The 18,524-nt window shown below is 44.8% G+C and overlaps 1 protein-coding gene across 1 annotated transcript; it reads left to right on the top strand.

The window, feature by feature from the left end:
• The first annotated feature begins 482 nt into the window (after positions 1-482).
• On the top strand, positions 483-17,516 carry LOC147259782 (uncharacterized). The gene is made up of 10 exons (XM_086205204.1): positions 483-568; positions 731-3,526; positions 4,697-10,900; positions 10,984-11,097; positions 11,202-11,315; positions 12,752-12,910; positions 13,112-13,194; positions 15,308-15,452; positions 15,564-15,746; positions 15,829-17,516. The coding sequence occupies exons 2-10, from the start codon at positions 859-861 to the stop codon at positions 15,975-15,977; spliced, it is 9,819 nt and encodes a 3,272-aa protein (XP_086061330.1). The 5' UTR covers positions 483-568; positions 731-858; the 3' UTR covers positions 15,978-17,516.
• Positions 17,517-18,524: the final 1,008 nt, after the last annotated feature.

Below are 18,524 nucleotides of genomic sequence, written 5' to 3'. Positions count from 1 at the left end.
AAACCCTCAGTTTCTGCCTCTCCAGGAGCGACAGAGAAAGATTCTGCTGTGACTCCAGGAGATGAAGATGGCTCTGGTGACCAAACCACAAGCATGTTTCCTCCTGCCTCTTCTGTTAGAGGAACATCCTCTCTTTTCACCACTCAGACACCAAAGGCAACTTCAACTGACACAACGTCCACAATTTCAGACATTGAGGATGAAGGTACAAGCAGTGGAACTATAATGGTTGAGTCCATGCCATCTTTCACTGAAACAACAAGGAAACCTGAAACATCTTTGTCCACAGATGCTGAGAGTTCTGAAGGCAGTGCTGCTGACCTCAATGAAGACTCCACTATTATACCAACTACTGGTTCTTCATTGTTCAGTACTGGGACTCCAGCTGTAACAGCATCACAGGAAACTGAAACAAGTGACACTTCAGCCTCTGCTGCAGCATCATCACTCTCCAGTACAGAGAAACCAACATCAGTAACACCTGAAACACAAGAGGCTGTCACAAGAAGTCAGGAAGCAGCAGTAACACCTGAGACAAGTTCTACTTTCCCTGCTGAAGAGAGCTCAGGTGAGGAAACCACTGATACATCCAAGGAGGAGACTGCATCTCCAACAGCTTCCTCATTTTTCAGTACTGAGAAGTCAACATCATTCCCATTTGAAGCACAAGAGACTGTTGGCTCAGATGAGCAAACCCCTGACATGTTTCCGCCAACCCTTTCTGTCACAGGAACAACCTTCCTGTACACCACTGAGACACCAACAACAGCTTCATATGAAACATCACAGATTTTGGATACTGATGGGACCAGACGTCCATCACCCTCTGGAGAAGCATCAGTTTCTTCTTTCTCTGATATGACAAGTTCAAGAACAGTGTTTCCAAGTACAGCTTCTCTTGCATCAACTGCTGGTCCAGACATTGAGGATGAAGGTATGAGCAGTGGGACTATGATGGTCGAGTCCACTCCAGCTTTCAGTGAATCAACCATGAAACCTGAAACAGCATCGCTCTTCACTGACTCAGAGAGTTCTGGCAATCGCACTTTAGATTTCACTGAAGAGTTATTTATTGTAGCAACAACCATCTCAACATTGACCAGCACAACAACTCAACTTGTGACTTCAGCGGAAACTGAAAGAACTGAAACTGAAACTGTGACTGCAGCATCATCACTCTACAGTACTGAGAAACCAACATTGCTGACCCCTGAGACACAAGAGGCTGTAACAACAATTCAGGAAGCAGCAGTAACACCCGTGACAAGTTCTGCTTTCCCTGCTGAAGAGAGCTCAGGTGAAGAAACCTCTGATCCGTCCACCAAACATGGAGCTTCTCCGACAGCCTCCACGGTATTCAGCACCGAGAAGTCAATATCTCTACCAGCTGAGAAACAAGATACTGTTGCTACAGCTCAGACAGAGAAACCCTCAGTTTCTGCCTTTGCAGGAGCGACAGAGAAAGATTCTGCTGTGACTGCAGCAGATGAAGATGGCTCTGGTGACCAAACCACAAGCATGATTACTCCTGCTTCTTCAGTCTCAAGTTCATCTTCCCTGTACACCACTGAGACACCAAAAGCAACATCATCTGACACAACCTTTACATTTTCAGACATTGCGGATGAAGGTATAAGCAGTGGAACTATAATGGTTGAGTCCATTCCACCTTTCACTGAAACAACCAGGAAACCTGAAACATCTTTCTCCACTGACGTTGAGAGTTCTGAAGGTAGCGCTGCTGATGTCACTGAAGACTCCACTGTCATACCAACTACTGGTTCTTCATTGTTCAGTACTGAGACTCCAGCTGTAACAGCATCACAGGGAACTGAAACAAGTGACACTTCAGCCTCTACTGCAGCATCATCACTCTCCAGTACTGAGAAACCAACATCGCTGACCACTGAGACACAAGAGGCTGTAACAACAAGTCAGGAAGCAGCAGTAACACCCGTGACAAGTTCTGCTTTCCCTGCTGAAGAGAGCTCAGGTGAAGAAACCTCTGATCCGTCCACCAAGCATGGAGCTTCTCCTACAGCCTCCTCAGTATTCAGCACTGAGAAGTCAATATCTCTTCCAGCTGAGAAACAAGATACTGTTGCTACAGCTCAGACAGAGAAACCCTCAGTTTCTGCCTTTCCAGGAGCGACAGAGAAAGATTCTGCTGTGACTGCAGCAGATGAAGATGGCTCTGGTGACCAAACCACAAGCATGATTACTCCTGCTTCTTCAGTCTCAAGTTCATCTTCCCTGTACACCACTGAGACACCAAAAGCAACATCATCTGACACAACCTTTACATTTTCAGACATTGCGGATGAAGGTACAAGCAGTGGAACTATAATGGTTGAGTCCATTCCACCTTTCACTGAAACAACCAGGAAACCTGAAACATCTTTCTCCACTGATGTTGAGAGTTCTGAAGGCAGCGCTGCTGATGTCACTGAAGACTCCACTGTCATACCAACTACTGGTTCTTCATTGTTCAGTACTGAGACTCCAGCTGTAACAGCATCACAGGGAACTGAAACAAGTGACACTTCAGTCTCTACTGCAGCATCATCACTCTCCAGTACTGAGAAACCAACATCAGTAACACCTGAGACACAAGAGGCTGTAACAAGAAGTCAGGAAGCAGCAGTAACACCTAGGACAAGTTCTACTTTCCCTGCTGAAGAGAGCTCAGTTGAGGAAACCTCTGATGCATCCAGGAAAGAGACTACAGTTCCTACATTTTCTTCGTTGTTCAGCACCGAGAAGTCAACATCATTCCCACTTGAAGAACAAGATACTTTTGGCTCAGGTGACCGAAGCCCTGACATGGTCACTCCAACCCTTGTCTCAGGTTCATCCTTGCTGTACACCACTCAGGAATCACAAGCAACTTCACCTGAAATATCAGCGAAGTCAACATTTCTTCCAGCTGAGAAACAAGATACTGTTGCTACAGCTCAGACAGAAAAATCCTCAGTTTCTGCCTTTCCAGGAGCGACAGAGAAAGATTCTGTTGTGAGTCCAGCAGATGAAGATGGCTCTGGTGACCAAACCACAACCATGTTTACTCCAATCTCTTCAGTCTCAGGTTCATCCTTCCTGTACACCACTCAGGCATCACCAGCAACTTTACCTGAAACATCAGAGATTCGGGACACAGATGGGACCAGACGTCCATCACCCTCTGGAGAAGCATCAGTTTCTTCTTTCTCTGATATGACAAGTTCAGATTCAGTGTCTCCAAGTTCAGCTTCTCTTGTATCAACTGCTGGTACAGACATTGAGGATGAAGGAATAAGCAGTGGGACTATGATGCTCGAATCCATTCCAGCTTTCAGTAAATCAACCATGAAACCTGAAACAGTGTCGCTCTTCACTGACTCAGAGAGTTCTGCCGAGCACACTTCATCAGGAACAACCAGAAAACCTGAAACATCTTTCTCCACAGATGCTGAGAGTTCTGAAGGCAGTGCTGCTGACCTCAGTGAAGACTCCACTGCCATACCAACTACTGGCTCTTCATTGTTCAGTACTGAGACTCCAGCTGTCACAGCATCACAGGGAACTGAAACAAGTGACACTTCAGCCTCTACTGCAGCATCATCACTCTCCAGTACTGAGAAACAAACCAGGAAACCTGAAACACAAGAGGCTGTAACAAGAAGTCAGGAATCATCAGGAACACCTGAGTCAAGTTCTACTATCCCGGCAGACAAAAACAGCTTAGTTACAGCAGCTCCTACAGTCTCCTCATTGTTCAGCACAGAGAAGCCAACATCACTGCCTGTTGAGGTAGAAACAAGCAGCGTCACAGATCATACAGAAAGCCTCACAAACGATTTTACTGGCGAGGTAGAGGAAAGCTCTGCTCTGACATCAGCAGATCAAGATGGGTCAGGTCACCAAATCTTAGAATTTCAGACCTCATCTGTCACAGCTGTATCGTCTCTCTTCAGCACTGAGGCAGCAACAGCAATTTCACCTGTTAAACCATCTACTATAGCATTGAGTGAAGCTCCCACAACTCAGCCTACAAGTGCAGAGTCTTTTCCTTCTGCCAGTGAATCAACCATGAAACCTGAAACTGCCTCATTACCTTTTGCCACCAATACTAAAGGTTCTGGAGAAAGCTCAGTTGGTTTCACTGGAGAGCCATTAGTGTCAGCTGCCACTTCTTCAATGTTGAGCCCTGATACCATTTCAAAGCTGGCTGTAACCATGAGTCAGTCTGAGGAAGTGTCAGAGACGAGTTATACTTTCCCAATTACAGATGGAGAGAGCTCAGTGGAACAAACAACAAAGATGTTCTCTGCAGTTCCAACAGCCCCAGCAACACCAGCATCTAAGGGTAAAGAAACTATCGTCACAGGTGCGTCTTCACTGTTCAGCACTGAGACATCAAAATCAGTGCCACCTGGAGTAACAGAAAGATCATTCCTGACTACCGCAGGTTCAGAAGGTTCTGGAGACAGTACTGATGATTTCACAGCAACTACTTTCTCTTCAGTATGGAGTACAGAGACACCAGCTCTGACAGAATCCCCTCGTACTGGAATGAGCGGTGCCTCAACGGAAGCTGTTTCTTCAGTATCATCCCTCTTCAAGACTGAGAAACCAACTTCACCTGAAAAACAAACTGCAGCTCCAGCTAAGAGTGAAAGCGTGTCTGTAGTGACAAACTCTGGCGTGACCTCAGCAGATCAAGAAGGCTCAGGTGATCAAACCCAAGACACTCAGACCTCATTTGTCACAACTGCATCATCTCTCATCAGCACAGAGACTCCAGCAGCAATAGAGGATGACACCGTGATACCTTCACTCTCAAGTGAACCAACAGTTTCTCCGATTTCTGTTTTGCAAACATCAATAACAGAATCTTCAAGCTTGACCTCTGATGATTCAGAGATGGAAGTTGATAATATAAGCAACCAGACAACAATGGTTGAATCCATTCCCTCCTTCAGTGGAACTATGACAGCCACCGTCTCTTCCAAGGCAGCTGTTACATCACCCTCCTCAGAGACTTCCACAAGATCACTTGACACTTCTGATACAGCAGAAGGCTCCGCATTTACTGATATCGATGACACATTTCTCTCCAGCACAGAAAATCCTGCTGTCACAACAACAGTGTATAAAACTGAAGCTGACACTAGAGACGCAAAAGCCAGTGAGACTGATACAACCCTGTTTTCTACTGTAGCTGCAAGCTCAGGAGGTGATGTGACACAAAGTACAATCATTGCCACAACTGAAGCTCCACAGTCCAGCACTCATCACATGTTTTCAACAACCTCTGGGTCGCTCACTGATGTCTCATCACCAGGAACCACTGCTACCACATCAACATCAGACGTTACAGTCACACAAGCTCAAAAACTGACATCAGCTATCCCCATCATTATTGAGTTTGACACAAACTCTTCAATCGCTCTGACAGAGGAAAGCAGCTCAACGGGACAAACAACTGATATTTTAACTGAGGAATCATCAACATTTTCTTTTTTGCCAACGACAGACATAACAGCAGGAGCAAGCTTGATTGGAACCACACAAGAAATTACAACGGCATCTCCAAGCTCTGGTAGGCCCTCTATTCAAATCATTGATGACACTGAGCTTATTGATCAAATGCCTGATCCTCCCATTGAAGCCACTAGCAAAATCTCTTCAGTGCTAAGCACAGAAACACCAGCAACTTCATTACCTGCAGCTGCAGGAAGTGGCAGCTCAGAATCACCAAGAAGTACAGATTCTTCCTCTACATTTTCCATTTCAGCCATCACAGAAATGAGCACTCCTGAAAAAAGTTCTGCCATCACTGCCGAAGAGAGCAGTGGAACTGCTGATACTACATTCACCACCGAACCTCTACCCTCCTCATTCAGCACAGAGAAACCTGAGATCACAACCATTTCACATGCAAGTGCAGCAGTTCTACATTCAACAACAGATCTCACTTCTGAAGGAGCCTCTGGGGACCAGATCTCTCCTGTTGCAGATTTTTCTACTGAGTCCCCAACTGTCACATCCTTGCAACACAGCACAGAAATAACTGTTGAATCCTCTCCAACCTTTATGGGAACAACTGAAAAGTCTAAGATATTCACTGATGAGGAGGGCTCAACTGATGTTACCAGTGTCCCAGTTTCTTTCCTGTTAAGCACAGAAACACAGCAAACAACTGAGAGCGTTGCAACAGATGAAACGTCCGTCACACCCACAGACGTTGGCATGACTGAAACAGCAAGCAAGTCTTTGACATTTAGCACAGAGAAGCCATCAATATCAGCATCCACTGAAACAACTGCTGTTGTAAAATCCCATGTAACCCCGGCTTCTTCTCTGTACAGCACAGAGAAACCAACATCAGTGTCGCAAAGCTCTGAATCTCAAAGCAAAACTGTGAGTCAGAGCACATCACAGCCTGGTGTTGAATTATTAACTGAAACCTCCCGCACATCTGCTCCAACCGAAGCGAAGACAGAACCTGTGTCTGAGTCACAAAGTGTTGATTTTACAGAAGGTGTGACATCAGGAGATGTCACATCCACATCCACAGATCAAACTCCTCTTGAGACACCACAAGTGGTTAATGAAACCTCAACCATAGCAACCTCCACCCTGAGACCAACAAGCACATCCACATCAGAAGAGAGAGAATTCACAACCATTCCAACTGAAACAACTCAACCCTTAGAAACCCCCAATCTCACTGTAGACTCAAAAGAGCCCTCTACCTTCATCGACATGGAGATTTCTGGTGTTTCACCTGATGAGGATGATTTAGAGGCAAGTCCAGATGGATCTGGTGGTAATTTACCAACTGAGACACCCACAGAACCCCAGGAGGAATCCACTGTGGCTACAGATGAGACAGAAATCGATGAACGAGACAGCACGACTCAGCTTAGCAAGAAATTTGTGTCATCTACTCAGTCTCCACACACAACAAGCAGCAGGGATATTTATATCACTGAGCAAGGAAGTGGGGTCTACGATGATGACTTCAGAGTCGAGGAGGAGGAGGAGGGCTCAGGTACTGAATATTTTGAGAGGTCAACTACATCTGCACCAGCCACCTTTGTGATCTCCACAACAGTAGCAGCTGAGGAGAGCTCAAGTAACTCACCAACACAAGAATCAACCAGCACTGCAGCTTCTTCTCTTCACAGCACTGCAAAGACAAAAGTGTCCCCTCCTGAGATTCAACCTGCAAGTAGTTCATCTTCAACAATCACAGCCTCACCCCATGAAACTGAATCTGTTACAGCCTCTTCCTTCTTGATCGCAGAGACAACCGGAGACACAACAGAACTGCATGAAGCAGCAACATCTGCTGTTACTGAATCGTCTCTCTACAGCACAGTGAGGCCAAACGTACCAACATCTGCCCAGTCACTCAGCATGGCTGTAACTGATAAATCCACAGCAAGTCCAGGATTTATTGTGACGGAGAGAGAAGGTTCTGGTGACCAAACCACAGAGATGTTCACCACAAAGCCATCAGTGATGGAGAGTGTGACATTCAGAGAAGCAACAGGTGAAATGGAAACTTTTGTATCAGTCTCGTCAACATCTGATGAGCAGTTTTCCTCACAGGAGCTTGAAACTCCTTCAGTTACAGAAACACCCATCACTTCAGCAACTTCTAGTTCTGGTAAAGATGAAACTTCTCCAACTGAGCAGACAACACAATCCTCCTATACAAGTGTACCTGCTGACGATCTTAGCAGCACAGTCAGCCCCAGCATGGACACAGCTGGATTCACATCCACTCCTATTCCCTCCATTGTTTATCACAGTTTTACAGACCAGCAGGTTGTGATTATCACCCCCAGCAGCCAATCCAAAACTGACCTGAGAGAGCAAACACCTACCATGGTCCTGCATGTGTCCAAACCATCAACCAGCACAAGCATCATATTTACCGAGGATGCAAAGGATGAAGACGAGCTCTTCTCTGGAGTTACAGAGGGTACACAGAAGAGCAGCCCGACTACTGAGCTCATCAGCAAAGACGATATTATCATTGATGCAGATTCGTCTCTATTTTACCCAACCATTCAAACCGAGGAAGCCGGAGGTGCCACAGCAGTTACAGTACAGGCCACTTTGGAGGGGACAGATGAAGGTTCGGGCGTTGATGGTACCACCTTCTTCACTCCTACACCAGTAACTTTACAATCATCAGCAGCCACTGATTCATCATTGACCTCTACATCCTTCCCTTCAAAACCTATGGGGGATGATTTTACTCTTGAGGCATCTAGTAAAGATACCGCCACACCGTCACCAGCAGCCACCCTTGCTATGACTGTGTCAACCAGGTCAGAAGAACTGTATGATTTAACTACAACACATCCTGTTTCCCCAGCTGATACTCATACTGAGGGTGGTTTATCAGAGGAGGATATCTCTAAGTCTGTGATTGAGACTGCCACCTCGTTGTCTCCAACTTTAACTGAAACAACAAATTCAGTCACTCTGGTGTCTAGTGAAGAGTTCATGGTCAGCACAGTTGAAACAGAGAAATCCACAACCTCTCTCATCCCCAGCTCAACCGTGAGGCATGATAAGATGGATGAAACATCACATGGCGCCTCACAAATCCCTGTCACTTTCACATCTCATATGCCAGTGTCCACTGAAGCTGCTACGGGGAAAACCTATACATCCTTAGGTGCTGATGACTCTGATGAAGGCTCTGCAGTGGAAGCATCCAGCACCGAAGCTACCGCAATAGCAGTATCAGGAATGGATGGATGGACTGAAATCACTACCACAAAGACTATTTCCCCTGGTGCACACGATATGGATGATAAGACTTCAAGTGACCAAACTGACATCTTACCAACCTCATCAAGAGCTGTTACGGGACAGGATGTAAAGCCAACAACATTTAGCACAGTGAAACCATCTGTCACGTCTGTACCCGATGTTACTGACACCTCAAGTGACCAAAAATTGTCAACAGCGAAGTCTGAACCAGTTACAGTTGCAGTTGTATCACCAGAAACTGGCAGCAAGGAGGCTGAAAAGGCATCATCGAGCGCTGCATCTAACCTTTACAGCACTGAGAAGCCAACAGTCACATCCATCCCTGATGTGACTGAGACAAAGGCAGCTTCTCCTCTGTATAGCACAGAAGAAACAGACCAAATGGTACACACAACTCCATCTACCGCTGAAGCCCTGTCAGGTGTTGAGGGTTCTGTGGATGAGACCTCAGGTAGCACAACAGCATCATCTAAGATATCTGAGAGTGAGAAGACAGACGCCACTTCAGGACCTACTGTGTTCAGCACAGAGAAACCCACAACAACTTCTACCAATGGGGCAACATCCCCGGAGGAGAGCACCTCTTTATCCACAGAAGAATCATTCTCTACATCCACAGATTCTCCTTCAATGTCAGATGTGCTGGTCCAATTTGTTACCACTTTTGGCCCAGAACCAGATACAACACCGTCCGAGGTATCTTTCCAACAGGCCAGGTCTGACATCACTTTCACTCATCATCCCCACACTGACATCTCCTCTGAGAAAATAGTGTTGGCCACAACCAGTCCCATGTTGACCACGGAGGAGCAGACTGGAGCTACAACCACATCACTGGGAGGTGAGACAACTGAAGCATCAAGTCAAGCGCCTACATCCAAAGAAGTTTCAACTGATGCTGGAAGTAGCACAGACAAACCATCTACTACACAGGCTGGGCTCGAATCTGCAACTCTGAGTAAGAAATCTACCAAACCTGAAACTGTAGGAGTCAGCGCTGAATCATCCACAGACTCAGCAGAAACAAAAAAGAGTCCATCACCAACTGGGTCGTCACTGTTTAGTACAGAGACACCTTCAGTAGCTGTGGTTTCAGGTGTTACTGAACAAGTAGGTTCTGAAGAGACGTCAACCATAACGGCCAAAATGATGACAGAAGAAATAGAAAAGGCTATCACCCCCCATGATGCTACTGAGAAATCAACTGCAGAGCCATCTGAGACAGACACATCAACGGATAGTGACGAGACTGCTGCTGCAACAGCAACAACTATTACTCCTGTCTCAGAAGAGGATGATGGTTCAGCACCCTCAGTACCACTAGATTCTGACTTTGCTACTACGACTGTTTCATCCAACATAGTTACATTCAGCACATCAACAGAGACGCCGGAATCATCGACGTATACACAAACCTCAGGTCAACAGTCCACTGAGACAGATGTACAGAAAAGACCTTTTCCATATGAGAGCATTTATGCAGGTATAGATGAAGAGACCCCAGATTATGAGGCATTAGAGCCCAGCAATGTAGCATCGAGCCCACGATACAATACAAGTACAACCTCCAGAGAAGGGGATGGTTCATCAGGCTCTGTTGTCATGTCCACCAGCGCTGTTCCCATCATATCTTCCTCTAGTTCTGAAAGTGGTTCCGAGAGCACCAGCAGCTCAGAGGACAGCATGGCCACAATGAGTACTCTTGAAGTTGAAGACATGACCGTTGAGATTCTGTCTGCTACCTCTGTTCATGGGTCAGACAGCTCTGAGAGCGGGCCAAGAGAGTCGACGACCGTAGAGAAACCAAAACCCGGCAGTGCGAACAAACCCACAGAAGAAATCCAGACTGTGTACAAGGTAGATATGACCACCGCTTCACAAGTGGAGTCTGCTAGCACCTCTGGGACACCGGTAGAGAGAAATACTGTGTCTCCTCACACTGAAACACCCACAGTGACTCCAGTATTTTCTGATGGGGATGAGAAACTGGACAGAGACTCAAGTACGCCTCCACCTTTGTCTGGAGGAGAAGTACTAATACCAGGCGAGGACACGACTACTATCCCTGATGAAGAACTTGATTTGGAGCACACGGATGTGGGCGAGATGATTGAAATTCCAGGTATGTCTCTTCAGAGTTCTTCACCGGAATATACCTCAACATTTCAGTTTAAAACAATTTATCCTAATTTCTTCCTTGAACAGGTGTTAACTTGTGTACCAAGAACATCTGTCAGAATGGAGGGTCTTGCTACATGAGCAGCGGTACTCTGACCTGTCACTGTGCTCCTGGTTACACTGGGGATCACTGTGAATCAGGTAGGACATGGACAGTTGAGATCTCATAACTTGGACTGAAGATTCCAGATTCATTTATCTCAGTGGGGTTTATTGTATAATTCACCTTCTCTTTCCATTTGTAGATATTGACGAATGCCAATCTAATCCATGCCGTAATGGAGGCACATGTGTTGATGGGCTGGCTTCCTTCTCCTGTGTGTGCCTCCCCAGCTACTCTGGGCTGTACTGTGAGGAGGGTAAGTTGGTGATTCATTTGATGGATTTTCTCCCTAACGTACCTCTGAGTATTCAGTTTCAGATTAATAAGAGCTTTTCTTCCGTCCATCCCTCTAAACTGCCTTGACTGCTCTTTAACTGGATATGACATGATAGAATCAACAATTGGGATAGTATAAGCAGGTTTTTCATTTGATATTTTTGTGTAAACTCCTAACGCAATCACTCCCTTTGAAATAAACAAGAGCAGATATGACTATGAGTCATCCCAATTTCATACAAACCACACAAATAGTATTTATCTTCACACAGCGCAGTATTGTCTCCCAGACATTTTCTGAGTCACAATTCTATCTCTCTACCAATTGCTGTAATCATTTTCTACAGTTTCTTTTATTGTGTTGCCTGAAGTGTTGATAATACCTGAGCTACCTCAATCACCCTGAAGCTTTAGTTTCCACAAGCTTCAGAGCACTGAGACAGCTCGTGTGTCCTATTTCAGACGTTTGGTTCTCCGTGCCAGCTCAGATGTGGTGGTATACACAAGTCACTCCTGCAAGACCATTAGAAAAGTTTCTTTTTACGTCCCTCATATTCCACCTGCAGTAATATACACAAAGTATTTCTCAAACAGAAGTTCTATTTTACTTCTTATCCGAGTGAAACCTCAGTTTCACCCCTCGTCTGTTGAGCCAAGGGCATCGCCTGCCTTCGCTGACTTCTCTTGACTAGTTTTTACAGCCGCCGTCGTGCTCATCACTCATCGATGAATCACATTCTGATGCAGCTGCTGTCTTTGAAAGCTTTGCAAGGACCAGGAGTGAAAGAGGAAAGACCCAGGGAAAGATTTGGCTTCCGTTAATGTCCGTGTCTTCTGGAAGGACAAAAGGAGGCAGAGGCAGATACTCAGAATAGTTGTGGTTTATGATTGGTCATAAAAAAACACACTCTCATACACCATCATTAAGGTGAAGATGTAATCAGAGTGTGACTTGGAAAAGCTCTGGTATTTGCCCTTTTAAATTCCTCACCTTAGTTCATTTTAAAACTTCTGTCAAGATTGATGGTTTGAAATTAATTTGACCTGTTAAAGAATGAACTAATTTATCCATCAGGCAGGTTCTGAATCTTAATTTCAGATTTTCTATTCACAAATACCTGTGAATTACTTCAACATGGTAATACCACCGTTCCAGGCACTTCAGGTAGTAATTGGCATTCAAGTGGAACCCTTTTGTTTTGCCTGCTTGCCCTCCTCTAGTGCTGATGTTGGATTGGAGCTGTCACATCCAGTTGTTCCTCCTTCATCTTGATTAGAGGTGATAGTCAGAGATAAACCAGCCTCAAGGGGTGAAATACTCAGGTGTGGATGTAGCAGATTAGATGAAGTCACTATAGGCCGGAGAGGTTTGTCTGGTTGTTGATCTTTATTCCCTCTTGCTTTCCCCGCCATCAGATACAGAAACATGTGACTACGGCTGGCATAAGTTTCAGGGCCACTGCTACAAGTATTTCCCCAGCAGAAGAAACTGGGACACAGCAGAGAGAGATTGTCGTATTCAAGGGGCTCACCTCACCAGCGTGCTGTCCTACGAGGAGCAGCAGTTTATCAACCGTAAGTTAAAAATCACAGTCCTACATAATAAGACAGAACTAGTGCACATACTCCTTCGGAGCTTGTTTAAATGCAGGAAATGGGATTCGGGCATCAAACATGCCATTGCTATCTTTGCCCTCTGACTTCTGTAGCTGAACAGTCCTAATAAGGACAAATGGCCACAGAGAAACGTAATCGGCTTCATTTTTTGTGCGGCAGGTCTTGGACAGGACTACCAGTGGATTGGCCTGAATGATAAGATGTTTGACAGCGACTTCCGCTGGACTGACGGCAGCTCTTTGGTAAGAGAGGCTGCTTTCTTCTATATTTTTTTTTCTTCAACAAACATGGCACAATGACAGAGTAAATATTTGGAAGTGATGGCGGAGACAGATGCAGCCATCCAGGGCGAATCAGTCAGACTGGGGCCGTGCTGGTTTTCTCATGACGTTCTCTCCTCTGCCTCACTTTACTGCACAGCCGCGATTAAACAATCCTCTCCACATTAATTGCTGAGGTGCTTTAGAGGGGAGACAATGTGAACAATGCATAAATGTACATAAAGGCTGTGTTGAAGACGCCCCCTCAGCAGACAGGAAAGTTGCTAATTACTATGTGCAACAGTGTTGTACAGATTGATGTCCTCACTTCAAAGATAATCCTCCAGGAGCAGAGATAGAGGAAGCATTCAGCCCGAGGGTTAAAAGATAAGACCCTGGCTCAGCTGAGACACTGAGGGGTGTTGAGGGTGTGAGTGACACTTCGTGTGGGGGGAGTCTGGCAGGCGTAGACAGGTATAAGTCCCCCCCCCCCTCAGCCCTTCTTGTGGCAGCAGCAGTTTGGGAAGCGGGGGGCGACAGGCGGATACACAGATGGACAGCACCTGTGCATGGCTGCAGAATGAAAGACAAAAAGATAGAAGCAACAAACCAGGGGGTCTGGGTGGGTGGTCCCCCCCAGTGCATTTATATATAATAAATAAGATGGCCTTTAATCAATTCTGAAATATTTACTTTTGGATTTTTAAAAAAAATAAAGTCTAACTAATTAACAATTGAGCAGTAAAACACTAGATTGAGTATCTTTAGTTTGTGTGTGTGTGTGTGTGTGTGTGTGTGTGTGTGTGTGTGTGTGTGTGGGTGATCAAAGTGTGTCTGATTATTTTGAGGAGGATGAAGGCCCGCTGGGCTGCTGATGGCTGACCCATTTGTTAAGTTAAAGTGAGCTGAGCAGGAAGCTGGTGTGTGTTTGTCAACCATAATGACAGATCAGCAGCAGCGCCCCAGGACGCAATTGGTCACGGGGGGGGGGGTCACATCTTTGAAGAGACCGTTTGAACCTACAATGTGCCGAAAGACTGCAGGTAGCATCAGTTGCAATTTGAATGGCCTGCAGCGCTCCAGCTGTGTGTATACTGTATAAATGTGTAAATGAGCAGCGGATCTGTGCGTGTGTGGAATGTCGTGACTGCTGAGTTCCACGTGTAACGTGAAATATGCAGGCTGTGTGATGTAACGACACACCGCCAAGGTTTCACTTAAACACAGAGGACTGCCTCCAACGACATCCAGGCAATCCTGAATATCAAAGGTGTTTTTAAATCAAGGAAGTATTAAAAAATCATTTGGTGTTTCATCAGAGCAAATAAACATCATAGAAGCCACATTTGAGGTGATCAAACGTGACCCGCATTGTATCATGACGTGTGAACACACTGAATACATGAAATAACAGAACACATGCAAGAAAAAAAAATTGGTTATTTTATGTGATAAATTGGTGTTTTTATTTCCTTGTATGGGCTTTCCAGTTTGTCTTTCAGGTATTTTCAGGCTTCCGGTATTTTCCAACAATGTGTGTTTTTTTGGTTTTTCAATGGATTGAAAGGCACCAAAACTATTTGACTTGTTCCAGTGTGTAAGAGAACGTCATGGCTGACAATAGCAAAACAGAATCTTAGAGTCCGTCTAGTAGAAGTGCTTGTTTTTGTCACTAACAGGCTCGGATTGTATCATCAGTGACAGAAAACAGTGGAAGGATCCATAGAAAATATAGGTTTCACTTTCACTTTCCGTAGAGGGGCAGTGGAGTGTGTGTGACTTTTAAAGTTACCTTAAACTGATCGGAGGCTATTTATTGGTCCCGTTGTTTGACTTATTTGGTCACATGATCGCCTCCCATAGCCTGTGATGTCTGTGTAGGTGAGGACACACCTGTGTGTGAGCGTCTGAGTCGGTGTCTTGTTGGGAGGGGAGTTTATCAGAGCTGAATCATGATGATGTCATAATGTTGTCCATGCAGTTGCTCCCTCTTGTGGCGGTTAATAAAAACACAGGGTCAGAACTAGCATGTTTGATGACAGTTTTTTGGAGATACAAACCATGCCTGACTCCACATGTGGTTCTTTTATTGCAGCAATATGAAAACTGGAGGCCCAACCAGCCCGACAGCTTCTTCTTCTCAGGTGAGGACTGTGTGGTGAGTATCTGGCATGAGGACGGCCAGTGGAACGATGTTCCATGCAACTACCACCTCACCTTCACTTGCAAGAAGGGCACAGGTATGACGACTTTCTTGCTGTATCAATATTCTGTTGTAACATCATTGTTGGAGTTGTGAGATAACTTTTTGTCCACGTGAATAATTTTGCAACTGTTACTTTGTCCCTCAGTGGCATGCAGCCAGCCCCCTCTGGTGGAGAACGCTCGTACCTTTGGTTCCATGCGTGAGAGGTACGAGATCAACTCACTGGTGAGGTACCAGTGTCGCTCAGGCTTCATCCAGAGGCACTTCCCAACTATCCGTTGCCGTGGGAATGGACGATGGGACATCCCTAAAATCACCTGCATGAACCGTGAGTACAGCAAGTGTTACCCTGAACGGATCCACGGGACTCCATCATGACCTTATTGCTAATTTACTCCTTTGTTTGACAGCATCGAGCTATCAAAGGACCTACATCAGAAAACACCATCACAGCAGCCTCTACAGCATCAACAACTTCAAACGATGGCCAGAAGACGCCTTCCGCTTCCGCTACAGAGGAAGGAGGGACAGGACTGAAACTAAGAGGAGGATGTCGTGATTGCCACGTTTCTGTAACGTGGCGGAGCTTTCCTGAGACGAGAACACACGGCTGTGGCTTGTGTGGATAAAGGAAAGGGAATCTCAAAGGAAAAGCAGGAGAGCAAATTCATCAAACAAAGAAGATAAACCGCAGTTTTACTCGCATTGTGGATGACGATGGAATCTTATGAAGTGCCTTTAAACTGACTTTTCTCACCAACGGGCACTGTTTTATAACAACGCCGACACGGAGAAAATACTTTCAGCTGGCTACTGGAAAAGCAACAAGTATGCGCATCAATTTTTAACTGTGTTTAAGTGCTTTCTTTGCCCTTAGGTTAACAAACAATACATTAAGGACTGTTGCCAAATACATTTGTATACCGACTGTGCTATTTAAAATCACCGTGAGTGGTCCTTATTCACAGAGAGAGGCTGCTGTGAAATTATAGCGCTTATATTATGTAAAGGAATTCATTACGTTGTGCTAATTTATGCCGGGCTTCAATTTAACGAGCATCTATGCATATGCACGGTCAGATCTCATTCATACGACGTCAAGAGAGCCGGCGTAAACAGAGGCATCGGTGATTAAGAAAATCTGTAGAACGTCACATCATTTTCGCCATTCTTCTCTCGTATCGGCAGCGGTGACATTTCACAGCTCAGTTTAGTGTTCCAGACCTTATTTCTGGTGGCAGCTTTCAAAGCATCATAATCTCGACCTCCAGCCTTCATGGAATGTCACTGATGTTTTATCAAGATAAATGTCTAACACAGATTTTTAAAGAGGTGGAAAAAAAAAAACCTGATATTTTTGTATATTTTACCTTGCCTTCTAGATGGAGAGACAGTACTTATCGACAAAGCCTTTTATTATAAAAGAAGGGAAGCCACGCTCGCCAGTATTTCTACCCAAGTTTTAACGTGTTTACAATAACGTAACGCTGTTGACGATTCTACTCCAGCTCATCTGTTGCTGCTCAGCTGTAGCTTCTGATGGTTTTTCCTTCCTCACAACTTTTCTGTTATTAGGGTTTTTTTGTTTTTGTTTTTGTTTTTTTTTCGGTCAACTATCGTGAGAATGTATTTTGTGAAAACACTCCAAAAAGACTTGAACGTAAGGTTACAGCTGTTTAAGCAGAGATGCGTATAATTTATTTTCAAGCTGCTCTTCATCTCTTTAATTGTTTGACACTCACAGGTAACGTGATGCAGCAGTGCTCTTCATGTATGTTCTACCGTGGGTTCACCGCAGCCACAATCACGGTCATTCTAAATGGGACGCGGTGAAACATTTAACAACAGTTTGCAATAACTTTTCTCTTTAATGCCAGCAGTGGACCAAAGAATATGGAGGGCCCGATCAGCTGCAATAATGTTGTTTTGTAACTTTGACAAGAATATTGTACGTTGTGGATGCATTTTTGTAAAGTTTTGTCTGCCTGTGAATGTCTGTATGCGTGTTTCAGCCTTAATGTGCACATAATATCTTTTTTTTATATTTATAACATGTTGTTTCTTATTTTACAATGTGAATGTCTTGGATGTTTGTGAATTTTTTTTTTAAGAGATCAAACTGTTTCCCCCCCCCCCCCCCCGCTTGAAATCACCAAAGAAATAAAATAAATATATGAATATTGAATATAAGTAACTTTTCATGAAAACTTTTAAAATTGCTGATGCTTCCTGAAGAAAAAGTGGAAATTTTTTGTTTGTTTTTTTGACATTATACACATCTGCTCTTGTGATAATTTGGGGTAGGACCCCAGCTTCGGGGAGCAGTGCTGTGGTTCCACCAGCAGGTAGTGCTGTCAGACTAATTCAGAGGTTTTTCCTGTTCAATATAATGGAAAAGGGAAGATTTTATTCCTTTAACGCTGCAGCACTCAAACATCTCATGGAGACTTTGAACATAATGTGGAGGAGTTCCACCGAACCCTGCGAATTATCTTAGTAGAACTCTTAGATATACATTAACCATCATCATCAGATGCTCCACAAGCTGGCTTAGAGACAGACAGTGCGTTCACAGGGAGCAGAAAGGAAATTGCAATGTGAATTATTGGAAATAAAGTGTTTTCAGGGTTCAGTGGCACCATTGTGGCATTGTGTCTGAAAGCCCCAGACAGACGCTGTGTCTGCGCAGGAAGTGAGCAGCAGTTAGTGCTCTGCTGGCACCGTTTAGCAGGGGAAAGGTGTAACGGATATATATATATATATATATATATATATATATATATATATATATATATATATAGAGCTCTGCCCTGATTTGTATTAGATAAAAGTCTGTGTAGGTGCTGGTTTTGAATGTTAAACATGCCTCTGTGACTTTGGAGAAAGTAAAAACATCATGATTTTGAGTGCTGTGTCCCCAACCTGTATTCCCAAGGTGTGTCCCTGTAAGACGGTCACCTGAAGCTCCCCCCCTACTATCACCCACCAGTATTGCCAGAGTATTAACAACTAGTTATTGGATGTGATCTTTGAATAAATTTAGGTTAGTGCGGTTTTCGCTGTGACTTCCTGCTCTGTCATTAGTCAGACTTGTGATTAAAGGCTG

Source organism: Aulostomus chinensis, chromosome 6 (genome assembly GCF_037954235.1).
Source record: "Aulostomus chinensis isolate RoL2024-O1b breed Wild chromosome 6, RoL_Achi_v1.0, whole genome shotgun sequence".
NCBI lineage: Eukaryota > Metazoa > Chordata > Actinopteri > Syngnathiformes > Aulostomidae > Aulostomus > Aulostomus chinensis.
This window is presented reverse-complemented; position numbering and strand designations above follow the sequence as displayed.

Excerpts from the sequence above, each read along its gene's own strand:
- LOC147259782 (XM_086205204.1), top strand. The coding sequence starts at position 859 with ATGACAAGTTCAAGAACAGTGTTTCCAAGTACAGCTTCTCTTGCATCA. Across the intron at positions 11,098-11,201 it reads TGGGGATCACTGTGAATCAG|ATATTGACGAATGCCAATCT; the intron begins GTAGGACATGGA and ends TTCCATTTGTAG. Across the intron at positions 12,911-13,111 it reads GGAGCAGCAGTTTATCAACC|GTCTTGGACAGGACTACCAG; the intron begins GTAAGTTAAAAA and ends TTTGTGCGGCAG.